Source organism: Zootoca vivipara, chromosome 15, assembly GCF_963506605.1.
Source record: "Zootoca vivipara chromosome 15, rZooViv1.1, whole genome shotgun sequence".
Taxonomy (NCBI): Eukaryota; Metazoa; Chordata; class Lepidosauria; order Squamata; family Lacertidae; genus Zootoca; species Zootoca vivipara.
This window is the reverse complement of record NC_083290.1, coordinates 5,298,544-5,316,788: the sequence shown is the minus strand read 5'-3', so window position 1 is coordinate 5,316,788 and position 18,245 is coordinate 5,298,544. Positions and strand designations below refer to the sequence as shown.

General features: G+C 47.5%; 1 protein-coding gene across 7 annotated transcripts in view; it reads left to right on the top strand.

Annotated features, from left to right (window-relative positions):
* The window catches only part of BCAS3 (BCAS3 microtubule associated cell migration factor), a 463,105-nt gene that overhangs the window by 432,813 nt on the left and 12,047 nt on the right, over positions 1–18,245 (top strand). For 5 of the 7 annotated variants that reach the window (XM_060268433.1, XM_035139558.2, XM_060268428.1 and 2 more), the window contains one exon: positions 6,642–6,809. The exons of 1 other annotated variant lie outside the window; for it this stretch is intronic. In XM_060268433.1, the coding sequence (XP_060124416.1) occupies positions 6,642–6,809 (168 nt within the window). Of the gene's footprint in view, positions 1–6,641; positions 6,859–18,245 lie in introns of all 7 variants that reach the window. One more of the 7 variants, XM_060268430.1, reaches the window with a different exon arrangement.

Below are 18,245 nucleotides of genomic sequence, written 5' to 3'. Positions count from 1 at the left end.
TCTCTCTCTCTCTGTATTAAAGTTACCCACCTGCAGTGAGCACCTGGCTTGAGCAGGCACACACAGGCCACCGAGTCATAGCTTTCCGCATAATCCTGAGAACAATTGCCTTTCTCTTTCAATCCTAGTCATTATTTCTAAACTTGCATCTATGCATACAAATGAGCATGTGCAAAGCTTCCTTGCAAGTCTTTGTCCTCTTTTGCCCCTTTCTTTGGTGATGCCCAAGTGGCCACAAAGGAAGAGACCAGCAGCTGGATCAGGCCAGTGGCCCATCGAATCCAACATCCCCATGTCAACCATGTCCAACCCAAAGTCCATGCGAGCAGGATCTGAGTGCAAGAGCAACTCCCCCCACCTGTGACCCCCCCAACAACTGGCATTCAGAGGCTGGTACTACCCCCTTCCCGAAACCCCAGAGAGCCACTTGTCAGTCAGTGTTAGACCATTCTTAGCTAGATGGCACAGTCGTCTGACTCAGGACAAGGCAACTGCCTTTGTGTTCCTCATGGTCTGAGCTGGTGTAAGGCACCTTGCTATGTTCCTCTACTCATCCACAGTCTTAGCCAACAACTATGGACGTGTAACACTGTCCATAGTTGTCCACTGCTCTTCCCTCTGCTTGCTCTGTCACAGTGTTACACAGCAATTAGCGCTCTCTTGGCATACAGGACCAGCGAGCATCTTGCTATTTATAGATCGGCTCCAAGCAATCCCGCAAAGTGAGCACCCTAGCCAGGGAAAGAAAAAAAGCTGACAGTTATATAGACTTAACTCCTGTGGTAGATATTTCTGCCACTGTTTTCCAAAGCTTATCTTTTGCACTTTAAGCCTTGATTTATTAAAAACATACAAAGGGGTGAATTGTTCCTGAGGGTTGTCACATATCGTAGATAAATTAGAAAGAAACTATGTAGGCCCTCGTGAGTTTGTTAGTCTTTAAAAGGTGCTGCAAGACCCTTTGTTATTTTTTCCCCGAAGCAGACTGACACAGCTGGCCTTCTGGAAGGATATGAGCCATGTGATGGAGAGAATGAAGCTGGCTCAGTGCAGGGCAAACTGCTCCATTGGCCCTGGGCCTCGTTCTCAGGGAATAGGCTGCCATGGTGCCATCAGTATGCCCACTTCTCTGCTCTAGGTGTGGAGAGGTGATGGAAAGGAAGACGGCGGTGCTTTCTGGTGACAGCTACATGCTTCTTTCATCTCTATATTTTCTCTCCTCACAATAAACTAGGATCCCCGTTTCCATTTTTGGAAAACAACAACAACAACAACCGAAGTTTCTAGTCCCTGTGGCTGAGAAAGAAGGCTTTAAGAGATGTGCCCAGGCCCAGGGACCAAATGTGGCTCTTCTGTCCTCCCTCCAACCCTTTGAACTTTTCCCCAGGTCACATTCCCTCCCCCAAGCTTGCCCCTGCCTTATACCTTCCTCGAGTGTTTATGGGTGACTAGAATGTGTCCTTAAACTCTAAGCATGCTTCAGAGAAGGGTGTGTGAGAGTATGGCCGTAAAAACCAGCCTACTATGCAAAGCGTACAGTTTGTGTTAATTGCTCCGCCCACTTTTTCCTCTGGCCCCGCCCACCACTGGCATGTGGCTCCCAGAATGCTGCTCAGATGGGAATGTGGCCCCCGATTGGCAAACAGTTTCAAACACGTGCTTTTAATGCATGTGGGCAATGCCTGGTGAAGTTTCAGAAGCCTTCTTTCCTCAGAGTAAATGCAGGCCTGAAAATCTCAGCTTCCATTTTTTTTAAAAAAAGGAAAGGGAACTCTATGTTTCTAGGCCTTGTGGCTGACAAAGAAGGTTTAACTCTTGTGTGGATGGTGCCCAAAGTCTCAAAAGTTATGAGAAGATTGGGAAGGGGGGCGTCATTGAGTAGGATTTCCAAAGACCCAGAAGCCCCGGTCTATTGCCCACTGCATACATAGCACTTTATCCTCCTCCCCACCCTGGCTGACGAATGAAACCAGAATAAACTATGCAGAACAGCAAGAGTAGCAGACTAAGCTATGCAAGATGAAGCCAGTGTTGTAGGCATTGCAACACTTGGGTTACTGTTGATGCCGAATTTAGAGGTGACAGTCTGTGCATAGCCCTAATGGGAGGATGCTCAGAGTTCTGCCGTCTGCTTCACACGGCATGTGTCACTCCTAGCTGGGCTTGGTAACTTGGTGTCAGGAATGATGAAAGATTAAACCAGGTAGGGATTAATGGCTGTCTGGAGACCGGGTGAAGCTGATCACCTTAATCCATAAAGCAATTCCAACGCCAGGGAATGCCAAGGCAAAAGGTTGTCAGAGTCCAGTGAAACCAGTAAGTGGGGGGGGTGGGGGGGTTAGGGCTGCACCACTCGTTGGGCTGGATGTAAGTAGATAGGCAGGCAGGCGGGAGCTGGATGAGGCCAGACGGAGATGGGGGGGCAGTGCTCCACTTCCCCTAATGGAGCAGCCTCCACTGATGGACGTTTTCCTATGTCAGTGAAATACAGTTTAGGCTTAAATAATGAAAAAGTGGTTATTAGTGTTCATGCTTACTCATCTTTGTGCCTGTGCAGTAGAGCCAAGGTGCATCAGAAAGGGGGTATGGAAGAAGGCTGAGAATACTAATACTGTAGAAATAATTTTTGATAGCATTCCCCAGTTCTCCCCCTAAAAAAAAACCAAATGATTACGGTATATCCCGTGCGAGTCAGGCTCCAAGTCAACAAATTGAAATTCACGGGCAAGACCAACTTAGGCTTTACTCCAAGTAGAGTTTAGTTGGCTACAACCCCAAACTTGTATCCATCCAGGACTTGTATCAGAAAACGGGGGCTCTCCCTGGCGAATGGGGATTATTGGCCCACGTGTGATCCTAGCTTAATGGTGTTGGCGTGAGATTTACTACCAGACACATAGGTGGAATGCCATTGCGGGGTGAAAAGGGAGGAGAAGATCAAAACGGAGCGTCCTGAGCAGAGGTTTTTGGCACCGTTAATCCCTGAAAGCAGCATTCTACATTAATGCTCACACCTCACAAGTTGCCCGCTAAGAGCTCTTGGCAGGTCTCGGGGCTTGATTGGGGAGGCAACGCTACTCTTGTCTCCTCGGCTCTCACTCAAGCATCTATGGAACTAGAGTCAGACTCTCTCTCTCTTCCTCTGAAGTTTTTTTATTTATTTGGGTGCCTGCACAGCCGCCTTGGCAGAGCATCAAAAGCAATTGCCACTGTTATTCATAGGCCTGCTTAAAAGGAGGACCAGGGTGTTTGGGTTTCCCACTTTCTGAAATGTGATAAAAAGTCTTGATCTCCCATCGTTTTCTACCAAAAAAGGGGAGGGTGAAGCTTTGGGAGCCTGAAGAAAAAGACAACTGATGAGGCATTTGAGAACATTCTTCAGGTCCCCCAAAGTGCTGACACAGGAAAGAAGGCAAAGACTAGGGGTGCTTCCAGATCCAGCTGGGGTTCAACTACACAGCGGCAAATTCAAGTTGCACAATTAAATTGGATTTGGTGCACTTATTATTATTTTTAACCACTCCCTGCCATCACCACCACCCCAAAAAAACAGCGAACTTTCTGCAATATAGAAAGTGACAGGAAGATGTACTGGGAAGTGAGGCAGAGCATTTGGCTTGACAGCACATGCTGTAACCAGTGAAAACGAATGCTCAATAAACAGCCAACATTTGTGGTGGGGAAAACAATTGGCCCAAGTTCACCCTGTGAACTTTGTGGCTGAGTGTGGATTTGCATCTAGATCCTATTTGGACACACCACCCACTGCACCACAGCAGCTCCACCAGTGGGGGCTGTTCCACCAGGGCAAACGAGGCACTGCCCCAGCAACCTCAGTGACCATTGCCCCCCCCCCCCCGCACCCTCCCACCCAGCTTCCTGCCTTACTTGCAACTGGCCCCAGGGAAATGCCCTGGCTGTGACCTTCCTCCTCCTTGGTCTCAGCGTTGCCCCTTGGAACTCAACAGGGAAGAGTTGGCTCCGCCTTTCATTGGCTGTGGCTCTGCCTACCATTGGCCTCCGTGCCATCCAACCCACCAATCCCAACAGGCACCAGCCGCCAATGGACTGTACACCACAGATGAACTCAGGAAGCTGCCTTATATCAGGCCAGACTGCTTGTCCCTTTCCCTAAGAACTGTTCCCTCTGGCTGAGCGAGAGGTCGCTCTTTCCAACCCTTTGGGTACCTGATCCTTTTAATGGGAGGTGCCAGGGGTTGAGCCTGGCACCTCCTGTACCCAAAGCATTGTTCTCTCCTGCTGAGCTGTGGCATGAAGCTGAATCGAAAAGGATTTTGCAGAGCGAAAAGCCCATGTAAGCAATGATAGCAGCATATGAGTTCCAGGAAGTGACATCAAAATGGAAAGTGACGTTGACTAGATTTGGGGTTCCCCTTGCTGGCCTTAAAACACCAGACCCCCCCTACCCTTCGTATTTATTTATTTTCTCCAACCCATTAGCTTTTCATATTATCTCTCCTCTTTGCTGATGCATGGATTAGCTGGCCGGCCTGAGTGTTTACCACCGGTTATCACCCAGTACTTTGGACGTTATCAGAGGAAGGGACGCCTGCCGCAGGGCCTGGTCTCTCGCCCTTTCTATTACTACCTGTCAGAGGCCGGGAGTGAGCTGTGAAGCTGCCCAGTTGCCGCAGGAGTGCAGATAGTTTCTGACAGCTGATCAAAGGGAAGCACCAGAAGCCTGATAACCAGGGGATGTGTTTTGTGCACTTTCAACTTCGAGAGAAACGCTGGCATTTCCCTCCTTCCCTCCGCGCCCCCCACCCACCCACACCCGACCTCTGCAGGCTGGCAAAAGCCAGGCCCGCTAAACGCTCCATATTCAGTTACCTAATTGTTGAGTGAAATGGCATGCAGATCGAGCGTCAAAGCCCCCAGACAGTAATCTCATTCCAAGCGGGGGAATGATTTAAAGTAAGCCTTCGCGGCGGAGCTGCTATATAATAGACTCGAATAATTTTAATTTGTACTTTGAAGTGATCTGGGGGTCCACAATCTAATCTTTGCATTTAGTCAAACGTCATGTCCTATTTTTGAATTAGGAAACAACTGCAAGTTAAGGGAATTATTTTTAAGTTGCCTTTCTGGGGAGCGTAGAGGTTTTCGCTCCATCATCTTCGCTGCGTGTGCCCGTTTATCTCTCGGGTTCCTTTCACTTGTTCTTTTGGAATGGTGTCAGCACCCAATATTTCCAGGCTGCTGCTGATGCCCAGTCCCCTCAAGAGGGGTCACCGCTGATGCCAGCCCTCCCTGTGGCATGTAGCTGGGTCTGGAGCTGCCCACCATTTTGAATTTCCCACAACTCCCTGGAATGCCTGATAAATCATTGTTCCAGGGTATAATAGAACATCAAAATGGCCGTGTGTTCTCCAGTGAAGGGCACCATTGAATGCTCCAGAGTGAAGCTACATCATCAAGCACTCTGGGGCATGGTGGGAAATTTAAAAGGGTGGCTGCATGGGCACACTGATATAGATGGCTGCATTCCTTGCCGATGACCCCCTCAAGCCTGGATCAGGCCCTGGATGCTGATGATCGGTCTATTTGCTTGTTGTAGAAAGAATTTGGGAGTTCTGTTTTAAAAGAATGTGTAGTGCCTGGGTGATGCATGGGCTGGTCGTGCCCTGTGCGCCGGGTGTTAACATTTTCTGCGTGCTTAAAAAAATAAAATATCCATCCTGTTCCTTGTGAAAAAAAGACCTTGCCTTCTGGATATGAACTTGGATATGATTTTTAAAATTAAATGCCAATTGGTCCCCAGTAATTCACATCTTGAGGCCCTGATCCAGGTGCTGTTGCCCAATAAAGACCAGTGGGCACCTGCTAGAAACAGGGCCTTTTTGGAAGTGGCACCAACTTCACTGAGTGCCTTCCCAGGAGATGTCTGCCAGGCCCCAATACTATATTATTTCAGGCTGCAATTTTGTGTCCACTTATTTTGGAGTAAGCCTCACTGAATTCAATAGGACTTACTTCTGAGTAGACATATATTAGGGTTGTAGATGTTAGGCAAGTGGCCAAGTCTTGGTTCTCCCAGAAAGCTTTTGGTCAATATGTCTTAATCCTTTTGTGCCTTACCAGTATCTAACCGTTGAATCGTATAAGGCCAATTAAAACTAATGGACAGAAGTTAGTTGTGCTCATTAATTTATCTGGGCTGTATCCAATGTATGTTTTACTTGAGGTCAACCCATTGAAATTAATGGGTACACCAAACTTAGATCCATTAATTCAGTGTTTCCCAAGCTTGGGTCTCCAGCTGGTTTTGGACTTCAAATCCCACAATCCTTAGCTAGCAAGATCTGTGGTCAGGGATGATGGGAATTGTAGTCTGAAAACAGCTGGAGGCCCAAGCTTGGGAAACACTGCATTAATTTAAGTGGGTCTGCTCTGAGCAGGGCTAACATTGAATACATCCCATAATGTGATTCTTTTCCCTCTGATCTTTTGTTACATAATACTGCTGTGAAATGTAGTATATATAATACTGTATTGTTTTATATTTTCTCACCTTGGGTTTTCTTTTAGACATCTGCTGCTCTCCTGAAGTGAAGCTGCTATAAGCGAAATGGGGGGAAATAACATATAAACTAACTTTCATCCCGTCGTTTCTCCTGAAGGTGGCTTTGATCGGAGCATGACCCTCCTGGAAGTCTGCGGGAGTTGGCCCGAGAGCTTTGGCCTCCGCCACCTGTCTTCCATGGAACAAACTGACGAAGGCCTCCGGGAACGGCTGGCTGACGCCATGTCTGAGTCGCCCGGTCGGGACATAGTGGGATCTGGAACAGGTACAAAGAAGAGATGTGATCAGAGATCACATACGTCTCTCACCCAATGGTGATTTTCTTTAACTAACTTATAATGTTCATCCACCCCCCATTGCCTTGCTCCCTCCAGGACATCCCCACCCCCAAGCAGATGAGTAACATATTGGGGTAGCGCTTAGATATAGCTGAAGCATTTGCAGAGGGTGGGGGAGGTTGACAATCTAACACAAAAAACCAGGGCCCATCTGCACTATACATTTAAAGCAGTATCACACCACTTTAAACAATCAAGACTTACCTCAAAGAATCCCGGGAACTGTCATTTGTTAAGGGTGCTGAGAGTTGTGAGGAGGCCCCAATTCCCCTTGCAGAACTACAATTGCCAGAGTTCCCTAGGAAGAGGTTGATTGTTAAATGTTTCCGGAAGTTGAAAGTTCGGAGAGGGATGGATAAGTCTCCTAACAGTCTCAGCACCCTTAACAGGAGACTACAGCTCCTAGAATTCTTTGGGGTTGAAGCCATAACTGCTTGAACTGGTTATGATCCCACTTTAGATGTGTAGTGCAGATAGTGCCCTGGCAGTGGCAGAATTGTACCTTTCTAACAGAGGGAGGATAGAAGGTATTCAAACTATATAACAGGCCTCTTGGGCCATGTGGTTCTCCAGACCAAGGGAGGTTTCAGATGCTCTTCAAACATCCTGGCTTGGCTGTGCCCATCCCAGCTGCCTCTTGCTTCCCCCAGCACACTCTGGCCTGAAATTAGAGGTTAGAGAGGGGAAAGGCAACCAGTGGCCGTCCAGGTGTAGCTGGGCTGCAGCATCCATCATTTCTGACCCTAGGTCTTGCTGGCCGGGGCTGGTAGCATTAGAGTCCTATTGGATCAGGCCAATGGCCCAGCTAGTCCAGCATGCAATGGCCAACCAGATGCCCCAACAGGAAACGTGAGTGCAGCAACAGCAGTTATCCCCATTTGCAACCCCCAGTAACTGGCCCTGCCTCTGACAGTAGAGGTAGGTCAGACGGGAGTTGGGATCTGATAGCGATCTGGAAGGACACCCAAGTTACAGAAAGACGATGCAGAAGCTAACAGATCCCTTCATTGTGAGCCGCTGTGGTGTACATTACATTCCCAATATTGCTAACATTTCCAAAAGCGCCTCCGGATAGCCCCATTCCCAGAATTCCTTTGAGAAAATTGCTGGTGGTCTTTCTTCCCACCCCACCCAAATGGACTCTCCCTTCCCTTCTGAGTTCAAACTCTTTGGGGCCTCTGAACCCTCCCGATCACATGATGGCAGCCCACCTCCCTCCGGGGTTTGTGTCTGCCGTGGCGACATGAAAACAAAATGTTTGTGTCTCGGGACATTTGCAGATTTAGGGCTTGTGACAACCCACCTTAAAAATGTCCAGTCTCCACACACACACACACACACACTGCACCCCATTCCATGCCGCACTGGAACATGCCTCGCTTCCTCTCGCGTGGCATCTGCGCTGATCAACAGCTAATGTACAGATGAGGTTCTGGGTGTATAATTATCTGCCTTCGACAGAGTGCTGGCTCCCATAATCCAAATTAATCCATCTTCATCACAGTCCATTATTGTGATAAATTAAAGGGCCCATTAACATAAATGGAATGGCACTCCCAGGGATTAGGCTTCGGCTCGAGAGGCCGTTGGGAGGCTGGAATGCTTGCAAATTGCAGGCGCTGTTGGCGGCTGGGATTGGTGTTAAGCAAATTCCCTCTCTCCCCACAAGAAAGATCCCATTTGGACTGTGAGTAACAACTAAATATCAACACCAGCATTAGAACAGGGCCTGGCGGGAGTTTTTCAGAGGGGGAGAACGATTGCATTGTGTACCCTCTTGCTTGTGCCTCAGAGGAAGAAAACGGATCAGGTCAGAGTGTGTGTTCCAGGTGTCTGTGCCAAACAGTGTGGGGATATATAATATAGCACAGAATACGAAAACTGAAGAATCTTCCTGTTTGCTGTTCTAGAGAAGCCAAGCTTCTAGCCCTCTTTGTTCAAGGAAGTTTGAAGCAGTCCCCAAAGCACCATGTGTTAGGTCTGTTGCAACTCTGCTCCTCAGCCTTTTGCTGAGTTTGGGGCCTGGGGTTCCAAAGGGATGATTTAGCAAAGACTAGCAGTTCGAAAGCACGTCAAAATGCAAGTAGATAAATAGGAACCGCTACAGCGGGAAGGTAAACGGCGTTTCCATGTGCTGCTCTGGTTTGCCAGAAGCGGCTTTGTCATGCTGGCCACATGACCTGGAAGCTATACGCCGGCTCCCTCGGCCAATAATGCGAGATGAGCGCGCAACCCCAGAGTCGGTCACGACTGGACCTAATGGTCAGGGGTCCCTTTACCTTTACCTTTAGCACACAATGTTAGCAATGAGGGAGGACCATAGCAAGCTGTCTTACACTGAATCAGACTGTTGGATCAGGTCCTCTGGGCCACCCCTGAACAATGCTCCTGTGGACCAAAACAGCCGCTTGAATTTCTCATTAAAACCTTGCCAAGCTATAATCTGAAGAGCAAGCAGAGGTCAAGATGAATGGCTGCCCCTTTCTGCTATATCTCAGACAGAATATTGCTGGCTGCTTTTGAAACCCATCCCCGTTCTCCTCACCCACCCCACCCCCCTAATATTTACTCTGTTGTTGAAAGCGTTTGGCTGAAACAGCCATTTGTCTCTCTTTTATTTAAAAACATTATTATTATTTTTTGCTTAGTCTTCACTTTCTCTAATGCTTTTCCACCCAGTCAGCTGGACTAAATGATACCAGCAGTGAAGTCTCTGTCGAGCAGCGCCATAAATTTCTCCCCACAACTGGTTTTCTTATATTGTCTGGAATAAGTGTTTTAACTCCTGGAATGTGCTGTTTTTAACTCTGAGCGAGATGCGTGCTGCTGTGTGAGCAAAACAGAGCCTTGGTGGTCAATTGGCAATGGGCGGGAGACAGTAGCTACTAATGGACAATTAGGTTGCTCTTTGCCTAAAGCCACCTTGGACTGTACCATGGATCACAGCTCTCTAACGGCGTGGCTCAATTTTAACTCTTCTCAGAGAGTGACAGAAAGTTATCTCAGGAGAAGCTGGTTTAGGGTAGCAGGGCGTTGATGTTGCTTCGCAGCCAAGACACCTTGCCTGCTTGCTTGCTTGCTTCTGTGCCTTCCCCCCCAAAAAAAGTGCTCTTATGCTTCCAGTGTTGTCTCCTCCAAAGGAAAGGAGCAACAACTAAGAGGAGTGTGATTAAAGAATACTGATTCCTCCATCACCATGATGAACATTAGATACAACACAGAACCCACCCTGGTTTTCTGTTTGTTTGTTTGGTTGGTTGGTTGGTTGGTTGGTTGGTTGGCTTGTCTTCTCCGTCAGCACATAAAAATGAAGATGAGTTTTGTCCTTCCGTAGAAACTGCAGAGCAGGGAATTTGCTTTAACAGAGGATGTTGGTGGACTGCAACTCCCATCACCCCTGGCCATTGACCATGCTGTGTTAGGGCTGATGGAACCTGGAGTCCAACGACATCTGGAGGGCCGCAGGCTCCCCAGCCCTCCTCTGAAGTATGTGTGTTCTCCCCTGTGTCTACAGGGGGAGAGGATGTGTGTTAACAGAAAGCCTCTAGCATCTGGTTAGCCACTGTGAGAACAGGATGCTGAACTACATGCCCGACTTGATCCATCAGGCTCTTCTTCTTCTGTTCTTGTCCTCATCAGCAGGCCCTTTCATCTGTTGTTGCTCTGTTCTCCTTGCACTGTCGGAGGCAGTATGCCTCTGAATGGCAGCTGCTGGGAATCGCAAAGCTGTTGAACTCAGATCCCACTTGCAGATTCCCATGGGCAGCTGGCTGGTCACTGTGATAAAGGGATGCTTGACTAGATGGGCCTTTGGCAAAGGTTTTTACGTTGAAGTGGGTCATTGGTGAATTAAACAGTTAAAAGACTGGTGATTAATCAAGCAAAAAAGATTTTGCTTGGTTGAACAGACCTACCTTTCAATTTAAAAATTATATAAAGGTTTTCCTATACTTGGAAAGATAGGATGAGGCGGGGTGTTTTTCAAAGGTTTCTGTAAGAGATAGTTACACTAGTCAGCATAAAAAAATCAGCTTGGAGCCATCTGCTAAAAATTGCTTAAAGGCATGCAGGAAGAGCTGGCTGGGGACATTTACCTCCATGACCAAAAGGGTCTTTTCCACTTGAAGCTTTCTCTGACTTGACAGAAATAGCTATCAGGCAGCAAGCGGAAAAGGAACCCGATCAGAATAGCAGAAAAAGAAGAGAAAAGAGGAATCTATTTTCAATGTGGCTTCAGCAATAGAGCCAGTCGTACAGTTTGGCTGTTCTCAGGGAAATAGCCTTTTGGCCCCATAATCTAACAATCCCGACAGCTTTGTGTCTATCTAAATCCAAGTCCGTCCTTCATAAACTGTCGTCCAAGAGATACAGCCCCAACAGAAGTATGCGCAGACAGTGGCGTTTATTTTTCAGCTCCGAGATGGAAATGAAAGCCTAGTCCAAACACAGATACTTTTGTATTGAGCTGCCTAGAATGCCTACATTCTACAAATGTGGATTTTTTTTCCAGCTAGGGATAGAGCAGGAATTGGAACTTGGGTGTTCTGGCGCACTTCTTTCCTCAGCAGACATGTCAAAATGTTCTTTTCAATGCACATTTTGATATTAAAATGAAATGCACATTTTCAGAGAAAATCTGATCAAGGCTACTTATCTAAATGTGAATTTTCATGCAGATTTTTTTTCTGAGAATTTTTTGTTGTTAGTTAAGGTGGAAATGGGACATAGGATTGAGGGGGTGAAAATAGAAGGATTCTCTCAGCTCCCCTCTCCACAGGGTTGGCATCGAGGGTTGATGTGATCAGGCATCTGCCAGGGGCTCACACGCCCACAGGGGACCAGCTGCTCCTCCCCATTGCCACCTGCTTGGTTGTTCTCCTGCCTCTTACTCTGCCCCAGACAACAGTGGTGGGGCAGAGGAGGAGGAGATGCCACCGCCTACTTACTCGCTGGGTCTCCACTGGGCAAGCAAGCAGGTGGCATTAAAGAGGTAAAGGACCCCTGGACGATTAAGTCCAGTCAAAGGTGACTATGGGGTTACGGCGCTCATCTCGCTTTCAGACCAAGGGAGCTGGCGTTTGTCCACAGACAGCTTTCCGGGTCATGTGCCCAGCATGACTAAACCGCTTCTGGCGCAACGGAACACTGTGACAGAAACGACAGCGCACGGAAACACCATTTACCTTCCTGCCACAGCAGTACCTATTTATCTACTTGCACTGGCGTACTTTCGAACTGCTAGGTTGGCAGGAGCTGGGACAGAGCAGCAGGAGCTCACTCCATCACGGGGATTCAAACTGCTGACCTTCCAATCGGCAAGCCCAAGAGGCTCAGTGGTTTAGACCACAGCGCCACCCGTGTCCTCATCAAAGAGGAGGAAGTGCTGGAGACAGTGGTGGAGATATGGAGACTCACCCAGGGATGGGGGCTCATAGAGGGTGTCCCGGAGCTGGAACTGCTCCCCTCTACCAGTTTTAGAGATTATGCTGGTTCTTTGCCGCCATCTTCCCCATTAAGGGCAAAATGCCCTTCCCGGAGAATCTTACCTGGCAATGAATTGGATGTCGTTGCAGTGCCAGGCAAAGTCCTTTTTGTTTGCCAAAATGGTTTCGTGCTCCATGTTACAGCTTTGTTTCCAGTGGCACATCTGCGGTTTAATTCTGGCAGTGTTCGATTTATGCCCTGATGTCCCTGATTTGGTTGGAGCCATGACTTTGTGCAGAGACGCTGGGCAGACAATTCTGCTCTGGGTCTCCCTTTTCTTTTGGAACTGCCTGCCCCCAGCAGAGCATGATGGGAAGCTTGCAGAGCCAGAGCAGTGGATCATGCAGGGGGGCATCTTGACAGGAGGAATGATTGGTCCGGGGAGAGCATGAAATCCAGGGAGGCAGCAGGCACCCTCTCTAAGATGGATTACAAGAGGCTGTTCTTACTCTACAGATGCATGTCTTGTGGCAGACTCATGTGCTCTGGCATACAGCTTGGGAATTACAGCGTCCGGATGCCTGTATTTTGAATGTCTTTAACTTTGGCTTCGCTCTGTTAGCATCTTCTTCCTCCGAATGGGCTTTTGGCATTCATTTGGAGGTTGCCGTAGCCCCTTGTTTCATCTCCCTCCCATTCCATCACGTCCCCTTGTCTGCTTTTACGTCTTGGAAGTGCAGGAATGCATGTACCTGCCACCATCCAGCTCTAAACTATTTTCATCCTGCAAAGTCCATTAGAGAGCTTTTTTTATACAAGACAGTAAAAAAAAAAAAAAAAAAAGCTGGCTTCGCATTTTATTTGTCCCTTTGCAGCGCCGAGGTGAGGAAGCGTGTATTTAATACGACTCCCTGTAAGCTTTCCGAAAGGAAACCGGTCACTCCTTGCTACAGTACCATTGCCAACAACTGAATATTTTTACATTTTTTTGTTTTTGTTGTTGCTCTGGAATGACTTCCAAATCTCTGGAATCTTGGCGACGGGCCATTTTTAAGCCTCCTTGGTGGGGGAGGAACGGCGGCTTGCTCCCAATGTAGGCAGCTCGATGAGCCATTTCCTCTCCCAAACTTCCGTCGAAGGTTAAACATGCACACGCTTTTGAGCAAGGGAGCTGGGCCTCGCCAGAGCCCCATCTGCATTTTAAGCTTGGCCCAGAGACGACAACAGTGGCGCTAAAAATATTTCCAGAGGGGAAGTTGATCCAACCATAGATTAAGAGGCAGGGATGGAGGAAAGCTTCGTTGGCTCTGCGTCTTGAAGCAAACATACCCCAGTCTGCACCTGCTGGTGCAAAACTCTCCTTCTGATCTTGCGCTTTGCAGCATTTTGTGCTACAGGTCTCAGCTTGAAAAGGGCACCAAAATGCATTTGAAAATGCAGGTGTTCAGATAAAATACATTTTGAAATGTGTGCCTTAGGATAGCATACATATTTAAATATCTGCTTTGCTTTTAAAAAAGTGTGTCTATACCAGCGTTTCTCAACCTTTTTTGGGCCACGGCACACTTGTTCCGTGAAAAAAATCACGAGGCACACCACCATTAAAAAAGTTAAAAAAATTAACTCTGTGCCGCCCTATATTATAATTATGACTGTAAGAAACACTTGCCAAATATTGCTTTCTGGCAGGTCAGCGCTGCCGAGTTCTTAAAAGATCCGGGTTTCTGATCCACCCCACCTGACCCCGCCGTCCCGTATTTTACCCTGTGCGTGTTCTCGGACTTGTGAGAGGACGATTTGGTCTTCATGCCTCCGTGAATTAGCAACAAAATACCTTTTGAATGATGGAGATTGAATATTTTAAAAGTAGCTACTTGAAGTCTGCTCGATTTTCCAAAAAAGAGACACACGTGCGGCACTATTAGCTGCTGGGGGCTGCCATCTTGGCTAAAGGATTCTGGGATGATCCTGTCACGTGAGGCATGGGGAAAATGGAAATAATGAAAGCTGATTGGTCTGTGGAAACTAGAAGGGGCGAAGAAATAGGACGCCCAGGGAGGTGGAGTTTGCAGCTGCAAAATCGCCCTTTATCGTCGCTGCACGTCGCTGCACACCAGCCAGCGTCTCGCGGCACACTAGTGTGCCGCGGAACAGCGGTTGAGAAATGTTGGTCTATACTGAAATATAGAAATACAAAAATTTAAACTGACCACTCTGGATTCAGGATGGAATGGACTTATATAGGAACAGAGGCAGCTGTCTTTTACTGAGTTAGACCCCTGGTCCATCTTGCTCAGAACTGTCTACACTGACTGGCAGCAGCTCTCTGTGGTTTCAGGCAGGGATTCTTTCCCAACCTTAATTGGGGATGGTGGGGATTCAACCTGCCACCTTCTGCAAGCAAAGGAGATGCTCTACCACGGAGCTGTAGCTCTTCCCCCCCCCCTCAAAAAAAGTCAGTCTTTCAGTCTTCATGGTTCTGAATTAAGGTCTGATTAGACCAGCCATGTGCAGATTCAGGCTCATTGGTCCATGTAGCTCAGTTGTCTAAACTCACTACCAGCTGCTCTTCAGGGTTTCCAACAGAACCTGGAGATGCCAGGGACTGAACCTGGGACTTTCTGCAGGCACAGAAGATGCTCAGCTACTGCACTGTGGTCCTTCTCCAAGGAACAGTCATACACAGTCTTAGGCTGCCATCCTAATACCCACCCACCTGTAATTAAGCCCCATTGTTTCTTAGCTGACAAGTTGAGCATTGCATTGTCCCTTAATACAGTGGAACCTTGGTTTATGAACACCTCGGTTTACGAATTTTCAGTTTACAAACGCCGCGGACCCATCTGGAACGGATTAATTCACTTTCCATTACTTTCAATGGGAAAGTTTGCTTCAGTTTATGAACGCTTCAGTTTATGAACAGACTTCCGGAACCAATTACACCCATGCTTCGGGTTAAGTACGCTTCAGGTTGAGTACTCCGCGGACCCGTCTGGAACGGATTAATCCACTTTCCATTACTTTCAATGGGAAAGTTCGCTTCAGTTTATGAACACTTCAGTTTATGAACAGACTTCCGGAACCAATTGTGTTCATAAACCGAGGTACCACTGTATATGCTTTTCGCACACTTTTTTTTTTTAACTTGGAGACCCGCCTTGCAAAATTCAGAGAGATGGAGGAAGGATATCTATTCATTTATTTATTCATGAGATTTCTCTCTTGTCACTTCTCCCCAAAGGAGCCCAGGGCAGTAAATAGCAAAATGGCAAACCTGTACACAATTTTTTTAAAAAACAGTAACATTTTAAACAAACTCTTGGTTAGATTGCTGCAATGTGTTGTATGTAGGGCTGCCTCTGAAGACGTTTCAGAAACTTCAGCTAGTGGAGAATTCAGCAGCCAGGTTGCTCGCCAGGGCAAGACGGTTTGAGCATATTATTACACCCATCCTGGCCTGGTTGCACTGGCTGCCAATTAGTTAACAGGCTCAATTAAAAGTGCTGGTTTTGAGCTATGGAACCTGAAGTGCCTCAGGACTGCAATACCTGAAGGGAAATGTGAATATTAATAATGAGGGAGGGAGACGCGCCTCACCAAGGAGGGCATTCTGCAAACAGGGAACCACCACTAAGGCCCTGGGATCAGGCTATTCTGATCCAGGAACAGCTATAGCAGCCTGAGGTGGGCATGAACATTTGTTGTTACAGAAGCCAGTTGGGTCCTTGGTGACGGGTTGGAATCCACTCATGTTCCCAGACAGCAAACCTGGGTTGCCCACCTAACTCCTGGGCACGGAATAGCCACGTTCGGTTTGTACATTTTTTTCAGGAATTACATGGATTCATGTGCAAATGTAAACTAACTGAATTTCTCCCCCATCTCTGCCACTTTCCTTCCATAGTTAAGGGGAGGTACACTTCAAATCACATCCACTGAAGCAATCATAAAAACAAACCAGTAAGGTGTTGGGCTGCATAATATCCTTCCTTAGCTTGCTCCTGCACAGCTGCTTTCTGGTGCAGCCCATTCTCCTGTGCTGGGCGTCTTCCAGCCCATCGCTCTCTGCTTCTGCAACATTCACAGGAATCAATGCTTCCTATTTTCCAAGCATTTGCGGTAGCCAAGCCCTGTACACCCTTGAGTGCAACTTGTGGCATTCACTTTCCTGTGCCCAGGAATCCCAGACACCCTTTCTATAGAACTACGCAGCGATTGTGGAAAGGGACACCCAACTTCGATGGAGTCTTTACAAATCTTTCGCTCCCCAGGGAAAACACTCCTTGCTCACGCAAAATGGCCGGCGTTTAAATATTTTCCAGCAGTTTGCAACCATTGCTCTTGGTGTGTGTGTGTGTTTAAGCAAACAAGAGTTTCTTTGATTATTATTATTCTTTCTCTCTCCACCCTCCCCACCCCCCTTTTTATTTTATTTTTAAAGTCAAATTTGGGATTCTGTTGTTCAGAGCAGAGAGGTCACAAGACCCTAATGCATTTAGCATTGACTGCCCTCTCTTGTACTGCTTCTATTAGTCAGTAATTTGATTTGTACCTATTCATTTGCAGTCCCTGCAGGAGCACTGAGCTGGCCCGGCGTCTAATTGGTGCTGTCTCTATTTTAGCCTCATTAAATTAGCCCTGACTCCTGGCCACTTGGTGTCTGCGCTTGTCTGTCCATTTATACAACCTAATGTAACACAAAATTCATTACTGATCACATTACTTTCAACTCTGAAGCCAGCCTTGTGATAAACATTTCCTTAACCCTTCTCTTGCTGGCACACACAACACACCCACATAACCTGAGGCAAGAGCATTGCACTCTCCAGAAGGCGGGAGAGGGATCGATATGGACGATAAAAGCTGAGTGGAATCCCATTTCTAGATTTGCCGTCCCTCTTTGAGGAAGGGAACAGATTGGAAAGCATAGAGGAGATGAAATTGGATTGAATCAGAATGAAGGGACCACCTGTCCACTGCCAGCACTGAATATAACAGCCCAGTTGGATCAGGCCCAAACCCCTTCTAGCCCAGTATCCTGGTCTCACAGATGCCCCAATGGGAAACCCATGAGCAGGACCTGAGCACAACTGTACTCTCCCCACTTAGGATTTCCAGCAACTGCTATTCAGAGGTATATTGCCTCCAGCAATGGAGGGGGAACATAGCCATCATACCCAATAGCCAGTTCAGTCCTCCATGCATTCATCTAGTGCTCTTTTGAAGCCATCCAAGTTGGCGGCTCCGGATGTTGTAACCTTTCTTCACAGGGGTCAGAGAGCTCTGGGGCAAGTAGCACAGAGGTGTCCAGGGAAAAGCCACACCTCAGCGGCAGAGCATCTCTCTTGCATGCAGATGCCCCAACTTCAATTCCACACATGTAGGACTGGGAATGTGCCCGTCTGAAATCCAAGATAGCTGCTGTCTGTCAGCGTAAGCAATACTGACCTTCGTGGACCAGGGGTCTGATTCCGCATAAGTCAGCTTCCAATGTTCCTGTGTAAATTTTGGGGCCGCCATCCAAATAATCAACTGCTATGTCCCCACCAATGGATGGGTAGGCTCATTCTTAGTTTTTGCTTTGGAACAAAAATGACATCAGAGTTGGCGTCTTAGCCAAGGCTCCTCAGATTTGCTGAGATTTTATTCTTACCAGGATTCTCTGGAGGTTTGTGTGTGTTTACCTCAAGTCAAAAAAGGTCATGTTACCATTTTTGAAAAATTTTGTCCTCTCTCCTTTGCACGCAGGTGGAGGAGTATATGAAAAATAATACTTTTCCTCATTAGCATATATGGGGGGGGGGAATGGTCACTCTTGGACCTGTTAAGAGCAAAGCCCCCTTTTATTGGATTCTTCTGCTTGTGTTACTGCTGCTAATTACATTTTACGTTGCAAATAAAAACCAGATGACTCTCAGGACACCCAGGCCAACCTCCTG